Consider the following 19245-nt stretch of genomic DNA (forward strand, 5'->3'; position numbering starts at 1 on the left):
TGTTGATGGGGGGGAGGTGTTGTTCAGTGGCAAGTGACAAAGGGTCACTAAACCTCTTCCCTCAACTATCCTACATAATTACTTCAGGACCTTAGGGAACCCTGGAACTTACTCCATCTCAGGTTTTCAGTATGCCCTTAGGAAAATAAAGCATTTCTATAGGTATAAATTTGAGTCTTAAGTTAAAAAAAGTTTCATAAAACATTCTTTGTAATCCATGTAATAAAGTTGTGACATGAAAGTATTAGATATTCCTATTTTCCATACTGCCTAAAACTTGTGTATTAAATTAATAGAAGGGGAACATTTTTCCCATTGATTAATATTTTTCTTATTGAACTGATGAGAGAAAGCCAAAAAAAGCACAGCTGGGCCATTTCCTCTCACTGTAAACGTCATTTCCAGTCACTTTGTGCTCACTTGATAAGTTAACTGTTTTGATAAGCATTTCCCATTTGGGATAAAACACATAGTTGTTTTGCAATCTCCATTCTAGGTCTTAATTCTGTGTTGCTTGAAAAAAAAACCCTCCAACATAATTATCCATAACCTCTCACAGGCCAAGATAAGTCCACGGTAAGCCACTTGACTGAGGCTCTGGTGTTTGAAATGTGCTATAAGCTGAAGCCCTCCGGCCAGGAGCCAAGTTAAAATTAGACCAGTAATTGGAATCACCTCGTGCCTACTGGCCCCACCTACACAAGAGGGGACAGGTTTTGGCTGGTTTTCTGATAATTCCGGAATGGAAAATAGCCTTGGGTGAAAGGGTAGGGAGGACGCCTGGTTAATCTGTCTTACGGACAAGGCAGGCTCAAACTCCCTCCAGAATTCCTGCTAACTTAAAGGAATTTTTGCTTTCTCCAAGTCATCACTATCATCCCAGGACAACTCTAATCTTGAAGCAAAGGAAGGAAGGAAGGAGATGTCAGATCTGTAGAATTCCAGGGAATGTCCAATTCCACATGTGTACTATGGCAAACAAAGGAAACTACAGCTGAATTGTGAGGTGCTGAGCCCATGATTTTAGGCAAGGTTGAAAGAATCTATGAAAATAATGAGTCAGAATGAAATGTCCAAACTTGGCAGCTAAGAGTATGTGATCTCAAGCATGGTAAAAATACATCGTTCATTATAATGATAGTTCTTGTCCATATCAGGATATGGACAAAAAATAATGCCATTTTACACCAAATAGAACAGAGCTTCTGGCAACATTATATAGATAGTCAAGGTCAAGACAGACCTGCAGTCTAATTCAGGATGTTAGAACACAGCTATTAGAAACTGCCAGAGGAAGGGAAAATTCCAGAAGGGAAAATAAATTAACAGTGTCTACAATAAACCAAATGTATAGAATATTTAATCATATAACTAAAGAATAATTTAAATTGCATGGCCAAGTTGAAGGCATTTGGTATAATTCTCACAAAAGAAAATGAGGTCAAAATTTCTTTTGGAGTCATTTCATGCCATCTCTTATCCTTTGAATATATAAAGTAGAGACCACACATAGGACAAATGTAACAATGACTACTCTTCAACTTCATATTTTTCTGTTTTCTCTATGAGGATATTGGAAGTTAAAGATGATATATAAGAACAAGAAAACAAAACCCCAAACTGCATATATCGATATAAAGGAAATTGAGAGTGTCCTGTGAAACTACCAGTGTTCTAAAGAGAACTTCCATATAGGACATACTTTTAATTATAGGCCAGTTTACAGTGGCATCAGAGATTCTCATACACTGTATGCAAAAGAATCAGCTGGGGAGCTTTCAAAGGAAAACTTTAGATGTCTGGGCACATCCTCCAATATTCTAGTTAATGAGCTATAATTGGCAGAGCAACACTAATTTGCATTTTAACGAGCAATGAATGATTTTAAATCTCCAGGTGATGAATCACTAGTATGGTCAGGACTAGCATTTAAAATACCAATCTAACTTTAATCTTTGAATCCATGGATATCTGTGCTGCTTGAATGTCACCCAGACTCTTTTGTCCCTCCTTACATTTATGGTCTTCTCCAGGCAGAGGCCAAAACTCAGTTGCCCAATTTCTTCTGTAGCCATTTTCTGTTGCATAATTGTCTATGAGTTTACCTCCAAAACTTATTTATTGCATTCTGAGCTATGAGTTTCTTCTTTGAGTCCTTTTTGTCTGTGATTTCTTTATTTCTGAACTGTTTCTTTGCAAGCCTGTGTCCTCTTCTGCAAAACTAATCTCACTGGAAATAAGATAATGCTGCTGATTTTGTTGGCTGTAGTTTTAGAAACTGAAGATTTCTTTGTTTGCTTTGGAATTGAGCTTAGCATTTCAGTTTTAAAGAAAAGGAATCTGAAGATAGTTTCTTTCTCTCCTTGGTCTACTCTAACGGTTTTATAGTCACCGTCAACTAACCAGGCCCTTAGGCTCAGCACTCTGGAATCCTGTTTCACTTTGGAATCCTATCTGATCTTTGTGTCTCTCAGTAACCTATCTTGTGTGATAATAGAATGAGTGTGGCACAGGCCCTCTTAAGAATGTCCTTGTTCCAGAACCTCTACTGAAATTTGCCAAAGTTATGATACCAGGTAGACTTTGGCAGTGCTTTTCCTGTCCCTCATAATGAATGAGAACCCTTCTGTGGTGCTAAGGCATCTGACCCAAAGCAATTCTATATCCTGCCTACAAGACATCAAGAGTGGTTTTTAGGCACAGGCATTGGAACTGCTGGTATACTTTCATCTCCTCAACCAAACCTGTGCCATGAGTCACACTTGTGGCCTTGTACTTTTATCCCATTTCTGCTTCACAGAAACGCTTCTCTTATTTCACTCTGTACCATTGTATTCTATATCTATTAATGGTGTATGTTTGTAGTGGATAGAGTGGTACTAAAAATGAACTCTACATATAATCAAGGCCCAAACTGGAATACTTTTTACTACTATCATATAGCTCATTAAAGGGAACTCCTATGCCAAGAAATTCAAGCTTCAGCTAAGTAAGTGTAAGTGAGTATGCTTGCTGGGGAGGTATGTCAAAGTGTCATTGCAATCTGAATATGGGCTCCAGTGAGGTCTACATCTAGACCTTGGAAATCTTTAAATATGCTACCTTTCGTACCAAAGGAACTTTGCAGATGTCTAGGTTAAGGATCTTGAGAGGTTGAGGTATTCCAGGATTACGTGGATAATTTCTGCATAATCTCTAAAGTCTTTATAAGAGAGAGACAGGAAGGTTCATATTAGTGAAGTAGATAGGAAGTTGGAAACAGAAGGTAGAATATTAATGGCTTAGTTGTGAGGCAAGGCCCATGGATGGCCTCCACAAACTTGAAAAGGCAAGAATAGCTTACCAACATTGCCTTTAACCTATGTAGCCTTTAACACAATGAGACTGCTTTCAGGCTTCTGAATTATAGAACCATAAGATAATTAACAAGAAGGTACTAAATATTTGGTAGTTTGTTTTTTTTTTTTTTTGGTTCTTTTTTTCGGAGCTGGGGATCGAACCCAGGGCCTTGCGCTTCCTAGGCAAACGCTCTACCACTGAGCTAAATCCCCAACCTGGTAATTTGTAATAGCACAATAGAAATACAATAGAGTACACAGCCAATTAAACAGGAGAAGAGAGTTTTTTTTTAATTTTTGAGATACATTGCACATATTTATAAATACACCAAATACTTCCAAATTAATAGAACATTAAATTTAAGAATTTATCACCACAAAAATAAGTATTTGAGGTGATGAATGTTACTTAAGGTGATTAAATTATTACACATTTTATTCATAAACCATAGAATCACATTGTATTCAACAATATATACAAGTATAACTTGTTAATTTAACATTAAAAAGAAATTTTCTAAAGAAATGTATATGGGTATATAGAGTATTGATCTTTGTAAGCAAACATATGACAATAGCAAATTATCTTCCTTATACATACTAGCAATTAAAAATTGCAGGAAACCAGGCATTTGAGAAACTAGAAGATGGCAGTAATAAAAGACAAGTCCACATGATAAATGGGGATGCACTAGGTGGAAATATATCAACAGATTCTAGATAAAAACTTACTTCCAGGGGCACATATGAAACATGGTGCCATGCTGTTTGGAATTTTCAATCACTAGAACTATGGGCCAAATAATTCTCTTTTCATTCTTCACTATTCTGTGTCAGATATTCTACTACAGCAACACAAAATGGACCAGGGCAGATAATTAAAACAGGATTATGGCAAATACAGGAAGTGTTTTTTTTTTCAAAGTGGCAGATGTTGGAGAGAAAGTATATATTCTCTGGGTGAGAAATACAAAACCCTTCTGTTGATGAAATCATACCTTGCCTTCTTTAATCTTTGTTCCAATAATTTGTCTTCTTTCCTGAATAATTTCAATGAGAAGATCACATTCCTCTGTCAACTTGGCTTCTTGACGGGATGCATTGACCTACAGGATAAATAAAATGGCATTCATTTGGCTTTCAGTTAATTGATATTTCCAATGTAGACTAATACACTTCTAGTGATCTCTAAGTATACACCTTACATTTTAATTCTTCTTCCAACTATTTGTAAGGATGGCAAATTGAGGTTGTACATACCTGCCTGACTTATATCCTTAGAAAATACAATCCTGTTATAACACTAAGCTAAGCTAGTCTCAGCCTTAGAACATTTCCTAACATGATATACAGATTGCCATTATCATGTAGTTGGGAATTGACATGTGAAATGAAGTACATTTATAATTCCTGTCTTGATAAAATTGAAAAAGAAATTTAAACACCACTTACTCTTATTAATTTATTCAGAACAAATTATTCTTAATATACTTTAGAGAAATTTCCTAGAAACAATATTACAACTTACATTATACATTCCTTTAACAGGTTTTAAACTTTGAACTTTGGGTTTACTCCCTGTAAGAGATCAAATCACAAAATGATGGCTTGATGCTTTATTGATCTTATGACCTAATTTTAAACTTATTCCTAATATAAATTTACACAGAGAGGTTGTACAAATGAACGTCCACACATAAAGATGGATCAATGCAGAAAACCTTGTGTTTGAAAATTTGAGATACATTGTATGGGATGGAGAATTACAATTAGCTCATTCCTGGCAACTATGCTTGGGAAATACCATGTACATGGTATTTCCTCCACCTCATGACCACACTGAAATGCTTATTCACTGACAGCAACCCAGAAATCCCAGCTGTGGAAGATAAAGATAACATCCACAATTTTTTTACTTTAGTAAAGTTACAGGAGGGGCTGTAAAGTTTCATAGGATGATAGTGGCACTGATGAATCTAGCATATCTTTCAAAAGAGGACAAGGCCCAGCTATGAGTTCTTGGTACTGAGCTAGGATAATTTCATTCTTTATAAATGAGATAAACTGGAAGTAGTACTGTTGGTTCAGGATAAACACCGTCATTATGGCTCACCGAAACTATGTCCACTTTCAAGAGGCCCAGGATTCCTTGAATTTTATTCTTGATCATTAACAGATGCCACAAAAAGATAACATATTTTAGTGAGAAGACAATGGTCACCAACCATCTATAACAAATCATTGGACTTTGTGCCTTGTTTTAAACTATCACAGAGGTATTAGCTAAATGTTTGTCTAATTAACAAAGACAAAAAGGCATTGATTGACAGCTACAGAATTTAGAAGTCAGCCTGATAATTCAGGGAAGGTAATGAGTGGGTTCAATTTCTCTTACCAGTACTTTATGGTATCATTTCTATTTCCCCTAGAGACTTTCTAAGTAAATTTAATTTTCCCTTGAAATATTTACTTAAAACTGACTCTCAACAAACATCTTATCTTTCCCTTTCATCTCAACATAATTTAGTAACTATTACAACTAGGCTGTGAAAAGAAGGGGGCCATGTTGATGACATGAACATATTATTATGAAGGATGTGAGATGTCTGGACTGTAGCAATGATTGTGATTCTTTTCTTGACAACATTTTAGTGAGGTTTCAGGACCTTCTCCTGTGTCCACCTCTGCAGGTTCTTGCAAGATGTATAGTTAACACGAACACCGCTAAACTGGTTAGTCATAATGGTCCATCCTGGTCAGCTTCAGTATCTGAGCTTCATCTTCTACCATGACTGGTCTGTTTGTTCAGATAGATAACTACTGCTATCCAGAATCCTAAATGAGTCAGAAGCTCCATTACTCTCGTTTCCTCTTCATTGATCCATCCCTCTTTCAAAACACACTGAAATTTGAGTTATTGCAGTTAGAAAAAGTATCCCACAGTAGTCATAGTAGCATAAAATCCAGCTGTAGAGATTTAATTTTTATGGTCTATTGGTTGACTTTACTAAAATAAAAAAAAAAGTCGACTGAGTTCTAGATTGAGGACCCAAACATATTCTGAGAAACTTGAGAACAATCACCATTGAATCAAAGCAATATTTTCAAAAAAATTGGAAACACGGGATGTCAATTTTGAGCCACATTTTTAAAGAATGCAAGCTGAGCTTTTCTTAGAATCAAGAAAAGTTAAATCTGTTTTTTCTACTTTTGTTAAGTTCCAAATTTCTGTTAACTGTGACATTCTTATATTCCTACAGGCAGAAGAAAAGAAGTTGGATAATATCCTGCATTTCTGAAATTATTTCACTACAATGAAGTTTTCCATAGTTTTATTGTATCATGTTACCTCACAAAGGAATTAGTAATCTGATTGAATTTTTTTTGAGTGCAGAGGTGGTAGGTATCATCCATCAGGCGTTTCTTCTTCACATTTGGTTTGGAAAGGTGCAGGTCTTGAGTGTTATTTTAGCTTTCCTTCCTGATCCATAGCTTTTGACAAAGAAATTATTATGGCTGATGGAAGTGTTCTATGTGGAGTCTTCTGAACATGCAAAAACCATACCCTAAAACTTCTTTCCTCAATATGTACTTCCTTCCACTTTTGGGTCATCAATCAATCTCTTTCTTTGTCTAGAAACTACAGTCAAGTATGGAATAGAGATAAAGGGGGCATCTTGTATTTGGACCACATTGAAATGGGTAATCAAATCTCAATGCCTTTGGGTAGTCTGAAAAAAATTACTATAGATCAATTCCTTGGGAAAAATATGAATATAGCTTAAAACCAGGTCTACCCCATGCCATCTTCCTCATTGCAACTGGTGTCAAGTATGTTGACAAGCAAGCATCCTGAAATCTAGAAGCACAGCTGGTTTTGCCTTATCTCTCTTTGAACCTCATCCATGTGCTTAGCATATATAGCTTCTCTATATCTAGCTGGAGTCACAGCAGCATTTTTCTTCTTGAAAGATGTCATCTCTTCCTTATGGTTTGCTTTTGGTCTTTAGTACTAGCTCCAACTCTCTCTAATTAATTCCTCCCAAGTTAGAGACAATCTCAAGTCGAAAAACCAAGAACATATTGTTTCTCTCCTGATAAGTCCCAATTTGTTATCTGAAACTTCAAGTGCCCTAGCCAATGCCATACAGACTGTAGTCCTGACTATGCTTACAACACAACTGCCACGCCTCCTTTCAAAGAAGCACGTTCAAATAGTTATCATCCATCCATCCATCCATCCATCCATCCATCCATTCAAAATCAATTCCTGGGCTTCTCCACAATATTAGGCAGCACTCCAATTGCTGCACATATGGTGTGTTATAAGAAATACAAAGTCTCCCTGTACGCAAATCTTGTGGAGAAGAGAGCTGAACTCCAAGAAGTGTGGACAATCCTGAGACCTTAGGAAAGGCCACCACTTCTGCCTACTTCTGCCCACATTCCTGGCCCAAGAGGAAACAGCACAGTGCCTCTGGATACAGGAATATAGAAGCAGTGAGTGGCAGGAACCAACTGGTTTCTGCATGCGCCCAGATCTGAACTGAACTCGTATCACAGCTTCCTGCACCCAGATCAGGTTGGGGAGAGAGCTGGACCCTCAGAAGTGCAGACACTCCTGAGAACCCAGAGGAGATAAATACTTTCTGCCCACATTCCAGAACCAAGAGGAAATTGCCTAGTGCCATCTGTGCCCCTGGGGCACAGGGACTTAGGAGCAGTCGGGCAAGATGCTTAGAGTTTCTTCCTGCACCAAGAGCTGAAAGCCAGTTGCCAGGAGTGCCTACAAACCTGTGAGAAGAGCTCTCAGTTCCCAGATCCTGCTGAAAGAAAACAGGTCTACAGATGTGCTGAAACACAGGCCTGTAGGAGGGTCAAGCCACTTTTAGAAACAGCAAGACATGCTAATACCAGAGACAACATGATGGTAAGAGGCAAGCACAAGAAACTAAGCACCAGAAATCAAGACTACTTGGCATCAGCAGAACCCAGTTCTCCCACCAAAGCATATACTGGATATCCAAAAACTGGAAAAGCAATATTTGGATTTAACATCATATTTTATGATGATGGAGGAAGACTTTAAGAAGAATATAAAATTAAAGAAATAGAGGACAACAGAAGTAAACAAATGGAAGCCCTTAAAGAGGAAACATAAAACTCCCTTAAAGAATTCCTTAAAGAATTACTGGTAAACACAACCAAACAGGTGAATGAAATGAACAAAGCCATCACAGATTTAAAAATTGAAAAGAAAACAATAAAGAAAGAAAAAAGGGAGACAACCCTGGAGATAGAAAACCTAGGGAAGAGATCAGGAGTCATACATGCAAGCATCACCAACAAAATACGAGAGATAGAAGAGAGAATCTCAGGGGCAGAAGATACCATAGGTAACATCAATACAATCATCAAAGATAATGTAAAATGCAAAAAGTTCCTAGGACAAAACATCCAGGAAATCCAGGACACAATGAGAAGTTCAAACCTAAGGATACTTGGTAGAGAAGAGATTGAAGGCCAGTAAATATCTTCAACAAAATTATAGAAGAAAACTTCCCTAACCTAAAGAAAAAGATTCCCATGAACATACAAAAAGCCTACAGAATTTCAAATAGATTGGACCAGAGAAGAAATTCTTCCCATCAAATAATAGTCAAAGCAACAAATGCAGAAAACAAAGAATTTAAAAAGCAGTAAGAGAAAAGGGTCAAGTAACATATAAAGGTAGACCTATCAGAATTACACCAGACTTCTCACCAGAGAATATGAAAGCCAGAAGAACCTCGGCAGATGTCATACAGACCCTAAGAGAACACAAATGCCAGCACATGCTACTATATCCAGAAAGACTCTCAAATGACATAGATGGAGAAAACAAGATATTCCATGACAAAACCAAATTTACACAATTGCTTTCTTCAAATCCGGGCCTACAAAAGATAATAGATGGAAAACTCCAACACAAGGAGGGAAACTACACCCTAGAAAATGCAAGAAAATAATCCCTTGTAACAAAACCAAAAGAAGAGACACACAAACATAATTTCACCTCTTACAACAAAAATAACAATATCCAAAATATACAAAGAACTCAAAAAATTAGACTCCAGAGAGCCAAATAACCATATTAAAATGGGGTAGAGAGCTAAACAAAGAATTGACAGCTGAGGAATAGTGAATGGCGGAGAAATACCTAAAGAAATGTTCAATATTCTTAGTCATCAGGGAAATGGAAATCAAAATAACCCTGAGATTCTACCTTATACCACTCAGAATGGCTAAGATCAAAACTCAGGTTACAACATCTGCTGGCATGATGTGGAGAAAGAGGAATATTCTTCCATTGTTTGTGGGATTGCAAAATGGTACAACCATTCTGGAAATCAGTCTGGAGGTTCCTCAGAAAATTGGACATTTTACTACCTGAGGACCCAACTATACCTCTCCTGGGCATATACCTAAATGATGCTCTAACATACAACAAAGAAACATGCTCCACTCTGTTCATAGCATCCTTATTTATAATAGCCAGAAGCTGGAAAGAACCCAGATGCCCTTCAACAGAGGAATGGATACAGAAAATGTGCTACATCTACACAATGGAGTATTACTCAACTATCAAAAACAATGACTTCATGAAATTCATAGGCAAATGAAATGAACTAGAAAATATCATCCTGGGTGAGGTAACCCAATCACAGAAAAACACACTTGGTATGCACTCATTAATAAGTGGATATTGGCCCAGAAGCTCGAATTACCCAAGATACAATCCACAGACCTCATGAAGCTCAAAAAGAAGGATGACCAAAGTACAGATGCTATACTACTTCTTAAAAGGTGGGACAAAAATATTCATAGGAGGGGATATGGAGGCAAAATTTGGAGCAGAGACTGAAGGAATGGCCATTCAGAGCCTACTTCAGATGTGGCCCCTATATATATACACAGCCACCAAAACAAGGTAAGATTGATGAAGCTAAGAAGTACATGCTGACAGGAACCAGATATAGCTGTCTCCTGAGAGACACAGGCATAGCATGTCAAATACAGAGGTGACTCCTAGCAGCAAACCATTGAACTGAGAATGGGACCCATATTGGAAGAATTGCTGAAGGAACTTGCAACCCCATAAGAACAACTATGCCAACCAACCAGAGCCCCCAGGGACTAAACCACTACCCAAAGACTATACATGAACTGACCCATGGCTCCAGCTGCATATATAGGAGAAGATGACCTTGTTGGGCACCAAAGGAAGGAGAAACCCTTGGTCCTGCCAAGGTTGGACCCCAAGTGTAAGGGAATATAGGAGGTTCAAGAATCGGGGATGGATGGGGAGAGGAACACACTTATAGAAGAAGTGGAAGGGGAGGGGAAAGGGTGATTATGGACAGGAAAATGGGAAAGAGAATAACATTTGAAATGTAAATAAAAAAGATCCAATAAAAAATAGAAGTGAGACAGGCCTGGGAAGCCAGAGGAGACTACTCTCTGCCCACATTTCTGACTCTAGAGGAAAACACCTAGAGCCATCTGGGGCCCCTGTGCACAGGGTCCCCAGAGAAGTTGGGGCAGGTCCTTCTGGTTGCTGTTCCATAGAGAGCTTAAACCCAGTTCTGAGGAGCTAATTCAGGCCCAAGACTAGAGGTAAGACCAACTTTTCTCCTCCAAGTGACCTGCTTGGTGGACTCAGGACACACAAAGGCAAAATTCCTCTGGGACTGGAAAATTCCGGTTTCTAGCTGGGGCCTGAACCTTGCTGATCCCAGCCCACAGCTCCCTGCTCCCAAACCCCTTGGGAGAGAGAGCTCATCGCCCAGTCAAGTGGGCACTCTTGAGAATGCAGGGCAGGACAGACCGCCAGGACTGCCCACCCTTGCCCCCATCCCTGCCCCAAGAGGAAACTGTATAGGGCCTCTGGGAACAGGAAGATAGGAACACTCAAACTGCAGGAAAACTGTGGTCCAGACTGCGCCCGGATCAGAAGGGACCCAGTCATACAGCTTACTGCACCCAAACCCTGTGGGAGGGAGAGCTAGACATTCAGAGGGGCAGACATGCCTGGGAAGCCAGAGGAGACTACTCTCTGCCCACATTTCTGACTCTAGAGGAAAACGCCTAGTGCAATCTGGCCCCCTGTGTAGAGGGACCCAAGAGAAGGTGGGGCAGGTCCTTCTGGTTGCTGCCCTTACAGAAAGCTGAAACCCAGCTCCAAGGAGCGAATTCAGGCCTGAGACCAGAGGTAAGACCAACTTTTCTGCTCTAAGTGACCTGCCTGCCCTGCTCAGGACACACGACCACAGGAACAGCTGAAGACCAGTAGACAGGAACGACTACACGCCTGAAAGCAGAACACTCTGTTCCCATAACTGGCTGAAGGAAAACAGGAAAAGAGGTCTACAGCACTCCTGACATGCAGGCCTATAGGATGGTCTAACCACTGTCAGAAAGAGCAAGACAATGTAACACCAGAGAAAACGTGATGGCAAGAGGCAAGCTCAGGAACCCAAGCAACATAAACCAAGACTACACGAAATCATCAGAGCACAATTCTCCCACCAAAGCAAACTCTGAATGTCCAAACACACCATAAAAGCAAGATCTTGATTTTAAATCATATTTGATCATGATGATGGAGGACTTCAAGAAAGACATGAAGAACCCCCTTAGAGAAATGCAGGAAAACAAAAATAAACAAGTAGAAGCCTATACAGAGGAAACACAAAAATCTCTGAAAGAATTCCAGGAAAGCACAATCAAACAGGTGAAGGAATTAAAAATGGAAATAGAAGCAATAAAGAAGCACAAAGGGAGACAACCCTGGATAAAGAAAACCAAAGTAAGAGACAAGGAGCCGTAGATACAATCATCACCAATAGAATAAAAGAGATAGAAGACAGAATCTCAGGAGCAGAAGATTCCATAGAAATCATCGACACAACTGTCAAAGATAATGTACAACAGAAAAGCCTACTGGTCCAAAACATACAGGAAATCCAGGAATTCAATGAGAAGATCAAACCTAAGGATAATAGGTATAGAAGAGAGTGAAGACTCCCAGCTCAAAGGACCAGTAAATATCTTCAACAAAATCATAGACAAAAACTTCCCTAATCTAAAGAAAGACATGCCCATAAACATACAAGAAGCCTACAGAACTCCAAATAGATTGGACAAGAAAAGAAACTCCTCCTGTCACATAATAGCCAAAGAACCAAATGCACAAAATAAAGAAAGAATATTAAAAGCAGTAAGGGGGAAACATCAAGTAACATATAAAGGTAGACCTATCAGAATTACACCAGACTTCTCACCAGAGAATATGAAAGCCAGAAGATCCGGGACAGATGTCATACAGACTGTAAGAGAACACAAATGCCAGCCCAGGTTACTGTATCCAGCAAAACCCTCAATTAACATAGATGGAAAAACAAAGATATTCCATGACAAAACCAAATTTACACAATATCTTTCTACAAATACAGACTCACAAAGCAGAATAAATGGTAAAGCCCAACACAAGGAGGCAAGCTACACCCTAGAAAAAGCAAGAAACCAATTGTTTTGGAACAAAACAAAGAGAAGACAAGCACACACACATAATCTCACATCTAAACATGAATATAGCAGGAAGCAACAATCATTATTCCTTAATATCTCTCAATATCAATGGACTCAATTCCCCAATAAAGACACAGATTAACAAACTGGGTACACAATGAGTTCCCAACATTATGCTGCCTACAGGAAACATACCTCAGAGACAAATACAGATACTACCTCAGAGAAAACGGCTGGAAAACAATTTTCCAGGTAAATGGTCTGAAGAAACAAGCTGGAGTAGCCATTCTAATATCGAATAAAATCTATTTTCAACCGAAAGTCATCAAAAAAAATAAGGACACTTCATATTCATCAAAGGAAAAGTCCACCAAGATGAACTCTCAATTGAAAATGTCTATGCTCCAAATACAAGGGCACATACATATATAAAAGCAACCTTACTAAAGCTCAAAACACACATTGCACCTCACACAATAATAGTAGGAGATTTCAATACCCCACTCTCATCAATGGACAGGTCATGGAAACAGAAATTAAACAGAGACGTAGACAGACTAAAAGAAGTCATGAACCAAATGGACTTAACAGATATTTATAGAACATTCTATCCTAAAACAAAAGGATATACCTTCTTCTCACTACCTCATGGTACAAGAACAAGAATACTCTTCTGAGGGAATAGGGAGGCAAAGTTTAGAACAGACACTGAAGGAATGCCCATTAAGTGCGTGCCCCACATGTGGCCCATACATATCCAGCCACCAAATTAGATAAGATGGATGAAGCAAAGAAGTGCAGGCCGACAGGAACCAGATGAAGATCTCTCCTGAGAGACTTAGCCAGAATATGGCAAATACAGAGGCGAATGCCAGCAGCAAACCACTGAACTGAGAACGGGACCCCCATTGAAGGAATGAGAGAAAGGACTGAAAGAGCTTGAAGGGGCTTGAGATCCCATATGAACAACAATGCCAAGCAACCAGAGCTTCCAGGGACTAAGCCACTAGCCAAAGACTATACATGGACTGACCCTGGACTCCCACCTCATAGGTAGCAATGAATAGCCTAGTAAGGGCACCAGTGGAAGGGGAAGCCCTTGGTCCTGCCAAGACTGAACCCCCAGGGAACGTGATTGTTGGGGAGGGCGGTAATGGGGGAAGGATGGGGAGGGGAAGCCTGGAAACAGGGAAAGGGAATAACAATCGAAATGTAAATAAGAAATCCCCAATTTAATAAAGATGGAGTAAAACAAACAAACAAAAAAAACAAATAAAAAGAAGTGCAAAGTTATGGTTATTTCCAAGTTTACAAAACAAAATAAGTATACAAAACAGGTTGATTATGTCAAGAAATAAATAATATTTTAAGATTGAGACTTGAGACGTGCATAGGAAAGAAGCTAGAGAAAATAATGTGATTAAACATGCCTGGGAAGAGAGTCCATTTTATTGCATAAATGAGAATCCTTTGACAAGTCAAGAGGAAAGAAATGGGAATTAGCCAAAAGATGCAGACAAGGTGTTTGGAGGTTCTTCGGACACTGTGTCCAAGAGGCTAACACCTGACAAATTGCATCAGTACATCCCCAAATAACAGTCAATTCTGTATGCAGCAATTTATATGTAATTCTTAACTAAGAAGCAGTGGCCCTTTTAATTCCATTCCCAGATAGCATTGAAAAAATGTGCTACCCTATTGTACAAAACTGAGGTGAGATATGTTGCTAATACTCTGCTTCTTTTGTGTAGAAGTTACAACAGGATGAAGATAATGTGGTAGACTCAGGAATGGGACTGCAGGCATATGATTCAAGCACCTAGTAGCCAGCTGTTTTCACAGCAGCCTCTTAAGAACTGCCTTTGCTCTCTTAAAAGCAAGAAAAATGGGACCTACATGATGACTAACTTTAGGATTTGATTAAGATTATGTTCTTGTGTGTGTGTGTGTGTGTCTGTGTGTGTGTCTGTGTGTGTGTCTGTGCTGTGTGTGTGTGTGTGTGAGAGAGAGAGAGAGAGAGAGAGAGAGAGAGACAGAGAGAGAGAGAGAGAGAGAGAGAGAGAGAGAGAATAAACTGAGTGCTCATGGTGACTTGATAGACTTGATAGAACATAATTATAGTAAACTTGATAATAGGCTCCACCTATTTGGTGAATTTTCAGTTGTCCTAAGTATTCTCGTGGCAGGAAGGGTAAACTAGAAATGAATATTACATAATCAAGGCACAGGAGAAGTGTCTTGCCCATAAAGACTTGCTGACCCATTTTTTCCATTCACAGGGCCATCTTGCTGTGTCTTAGACCATCACAGTCTCATTGAAGTGTGAAAACTGAAAACTAAAGTAAGTGCAAAAGGCAATCCTAATGTCTAATGTGATTCAATCACATGAATGTTTAATCAAATGACAAATTCAGCACTGAGCATTTCTCTTCTGTTTTAGTGTCTACCTCACATTGTTAATTGATTATAACTTCCATATCAGCTGTCAGCATGGAAATTTCCTTCCTTAATAGCAATATACATAATTTCGTACATTAGTCAATGATAACATAAATGGGTTAACTATTTTTTTCCAGGTCAGCCCATTAGCAGTGCCCAATAAAATAAATCCTCCTGCTAAGTTTTATGGTCTAATAGTGTTATAAGATTTTACAGAAAGGGTGGGGTAAAGCTGACATTTTTTTTGTCAAATGTATAAACATTAAAGGGATTTAATTACAGAGACACTGGAATGTTCTTTAGCAGTCTGTAAATGGTTTCTATTATGTCTTAAAACTTGCTCTTTTGACTTATATTTAACTGCTAAATAAGATGTATAGTACAGAGTATAAACATCATTAATTTTCACACAAGTGTGGCCTTAAAATCTTTAGAAATATTTCATGAAACTTGTACAAAGGAACATCAGTGGGAAGAAACTGTCTGGTCATGTCTCATAGGTAAAACTGAACGAATGTGTATTTTATCATTTATTTTTCTTTTAGCTAAAGATCTTACTTTTAAGTTTTAAAGCCAAGTGTTAATGTCTATCCATTGGACAATGTGATGGGTCTTTTTATCTGGCTTATTTAACTCACTCTGATTATCTCCAGGCCCATCCATTTTCCTGCAAATGTTAAGTCTCCGTTCTTTTTGTGGTGGAGTAAAATTCAATTATGTGTATGTACCAATATGTGTATGTACACATTTTTTAAATGCATTCATTTGTAAATGAAACTTTAGGCTGATTCTATATTCTAGAGTACTGTAAATAGTATAACAATAAAAATGGCTGTGTAAGTATCTCTATGGTAGGACATAGAATCCTATAGGTAAATGACCAGAAGTTGTGTGTGTGTGTGTGTGTGTGTGTGTGTGTGTGTGTGTGTGTGTTTACACCTTTCAAACTGAGCTTCATCATGAATACACTACTTTGCATTTCTACCAGCAGTGTATAAAGATTCCTTTTACTCTTGCTTTCACACCAGCATCTGTTGTTGTGTCTAACAGGACTCAAGAGACATTCTTTTTTCCCCCCTCATTTGACAATGCCTGGTTGAAATGAGTTAGCCACCTACAGGCTTTCAAACAGAACCTCCCAATTCTTCCTGCCAAAAGGATATACTCATTTGATAGATGGCTTCCTGTTTGTACACAGAAGGAACACTGAAGTAAGCCTGGGACAGGATAAAGCCAATGTGTCAGGGACAGGAAATTCTACTTCTGAGTATTCAGGGAGAAAGGAACATTGCTCAATGCACTAGGAATTCTACAAAAAAATGGTTACCCCCCTGAGATTGTGCAGCCTAGGAACTGGCCCGCAATTAGTGCAATTTTCAAACTGCACCACTACACCACTAAACAATTACACTTTTCCTTTAAGACTGTTAACCTTTCCATCTGGGAGTTTTAAACCCAGTTATCTACACTGTATATTTGTCTAAAAATCAGTCCTTAAGGCAAAATCAAAAGCTGGGTCATTCCATACTGATTTAAATTAAGGTAACCCAGAGAAAGGTTGCAAAATTCATATACGATGTTCTGTAGATACTGTTATTTGGACTCCAAAGCATTTATCTCTGTATACTAATCATTTGTAACTTGGAATCTGCATTTGCTTCTAAAGTGGATAGTAGTATTTAAAAACTATGGTCCAGGTATCCCATTTAACCTGAAAAGAAACACACTAAAGGAGTTCGTTTCAATGTGGATAAACTGATATTTGGCCAGTAAGATGAGGGCATGAGGGGAAAACTGAATGCACTTCAGCTCTGTGCCCCACTGTGCTCTGCTGACCAGGTGCAAAGAGAAATATGAGGATCTGAGGGTGCTTTGGTTTTTATTGCCAAAGGCAGCTGTGATGAACATTCCAGACCCTGGGGCAGAAGTTAGACAGAGCTGCCAGAAGGAACAATGAAAGGGATTCTAATAGTTCAGTTTGTATATAAAACTGAGCCAAGGAGAACTGAGTAAGCACAGACGGTATTACTGTAATACATCTAATATGTTTACATATACTCTTTACACTGAAAACTCTCTCACTACTTGTGGATTTAGCTCAAGTAGTCAGCGGAGGATGCCCCAGGGCCCAGGGTCTCTGTCTTTGAAGGAAAAAACCAGAAGACACAACACAGAGCAACAGATTTAATGTTTAATATGTTAATTTACTTGTTAAATTTTGGTAATGTTGGAGATGAAATCCAGAGCTTTGCATGTGCCAAGCAAGCCTTCTATCACCAAGATACAGTCCAGAGATTAATATTTACTATTTTTTTTATTAAAACTTTTTTCAGTTCCAACAGTGGCTTTTCATTAAAACATGAGATATATTCCTAGAGTGATGTGTGTGTGTGTGTGTGTGTGTGTGTGTGTGTGTGTGTGTGTGTGTGTGTGTGAAGTAACAGTAGCGATACTATAAGTATAAGCTATCATTGTAGAAAATCTGCTGGCCCACAACAGATCAACTGTACTTATGAACCAAATATTCAGAAAGTATTTGTTGTATATTTGCTATGGACTTAAAAAACTATCCTCAGTATTATCATGGTAAAACTTTTCTTGGAATTTTATGATTATGAAGTTCAATTGTTGGATAAACAAGACCATAAGATGCCATTAAAATGGTTACACTCTACAGTAAGTAGAACAATAAAATTCCTATAAATGAAATACAAATGTAACAAGGCAATAAAACTGCCCACCAAAAAATGCCACTGTCAATGCCTAAAACTTTGAAACTTCACACAAGGGAGTTCCACTCCCAAGGGTAGTACAACAGGACATGTCTGTTCAAAGTGTTGATACTATTGCTTATTTTTCAGTTAAAGTAAATCTTCAAATAAGCAGAAATATTTTTAAAAAAGACCTAAAGATTTAGAAAAGGACCGTTGAGAGCTCAGGACCTTGAGATGTTTTGCTTGTATAGAATTATCTGGTCTTTGTGCATAACTAGCTGTACTTTCCTGGTTAACTACATCAAGTATTCATTTTCCAGGTTCCCAGTCTCCATATAGAAAACATAAATTCTTAGCTCCCATAGCAACTGCAATACTGTTAAGCACACAACAGGATACAGAACCATCCTCACAACAGTTCTTCAGGTGTGCTGGCAAGAACTAGTGAGTTACTACATGAAAAAACATTGGGTTTGTTTCACACATATAAATTCTATATTCATATCCACTCTAAATAACTTTAGTTTATTTTTTAATGTTCATATAGGATGAAAATGATGGGTACTAGGAACAATTACCCTATTCTGTCTTCCTAAATGATGGTAGCATTAATCAATCCATCTGCATTGTTCATCAGCTCAATAATTCAGGAAGCCATGTTAGCATCACAACTAACTCTAGAATTTCGGAAGGTGTTTTTAAAATCCCAAGTATGTCGCATAAAGGTTGTTTGTTATGCAACTGAGTTAGGAGACAGGATGGGCTGAGAAGGTTGTTCAGTAGTGTAGAACAGGAGTCGAGAAACATTGCTTGGAAAGCTGTAGAAAGTAAATATTTTAACTTTATGAGCCAGATGGACTCCATTGTTGTATGTATTCAACTCTTGTTATTTTCTTGAAAGATGCCATAGTCAATGTGTAACCACCTAAATGTGGCTGTGTGCCAAAAAAATCTTTATTTACCAAAAGAAGATGACAAGTAAGATTGGATCCTAGTGTCATAGTTTGCTATCCTTCAGCATAGTGAACAGAACATGAACTTTAGAGTGAAAAAGTATGAAAAATGCATAGAATTTCTTGAAAAATATTCCCTTATTTGGTTAGTTTCAGTGACAACATCTGTGAAAAATCTAGAAGATAGCAGGTACTCTGCATATCCTAATTGTTTTCCTTCTAATCATGAAA

The 19245-nt window shown here is 38.3% G+C and overlaps 1 protein-coding gene across 6 annotated transcripts in view; it reads right to left on the reverse strand.

Moving 5' to 3' along the window:
• The window catches only part of Mid1 (midline 1), a 374802-nt gene that overhangs the window by 39048 nt on the left and 316509 nt on the right, over positions 1-19245 (reverse strand). For all 6 annotated transcript variants that reach the window (XM_017602142.3, XM_039099997.2, XM_017602143.3 and 3 more), the window contains 1 exon segment: positions 4337-4444. In XM_017602142.3, the coding sequence (XP_017457631.1) occupies positions 4337-4444 (108 nt within the window).

Source organism: Rattus norvegicus, chromosome X (genome assembly GCF_036323735.1).
Source record: "Rattus norvegicus strain BN/NHsdMcwi chromosome X, GRCr8, whole genome shotgun sequence".
Taxonomy (NCBI): domain Eukaryota; kingdom Metazoa; phylum Chordata; class Mammalia; order Rodentia; family Muridae; genus Rattus; species Rattus norvegicus.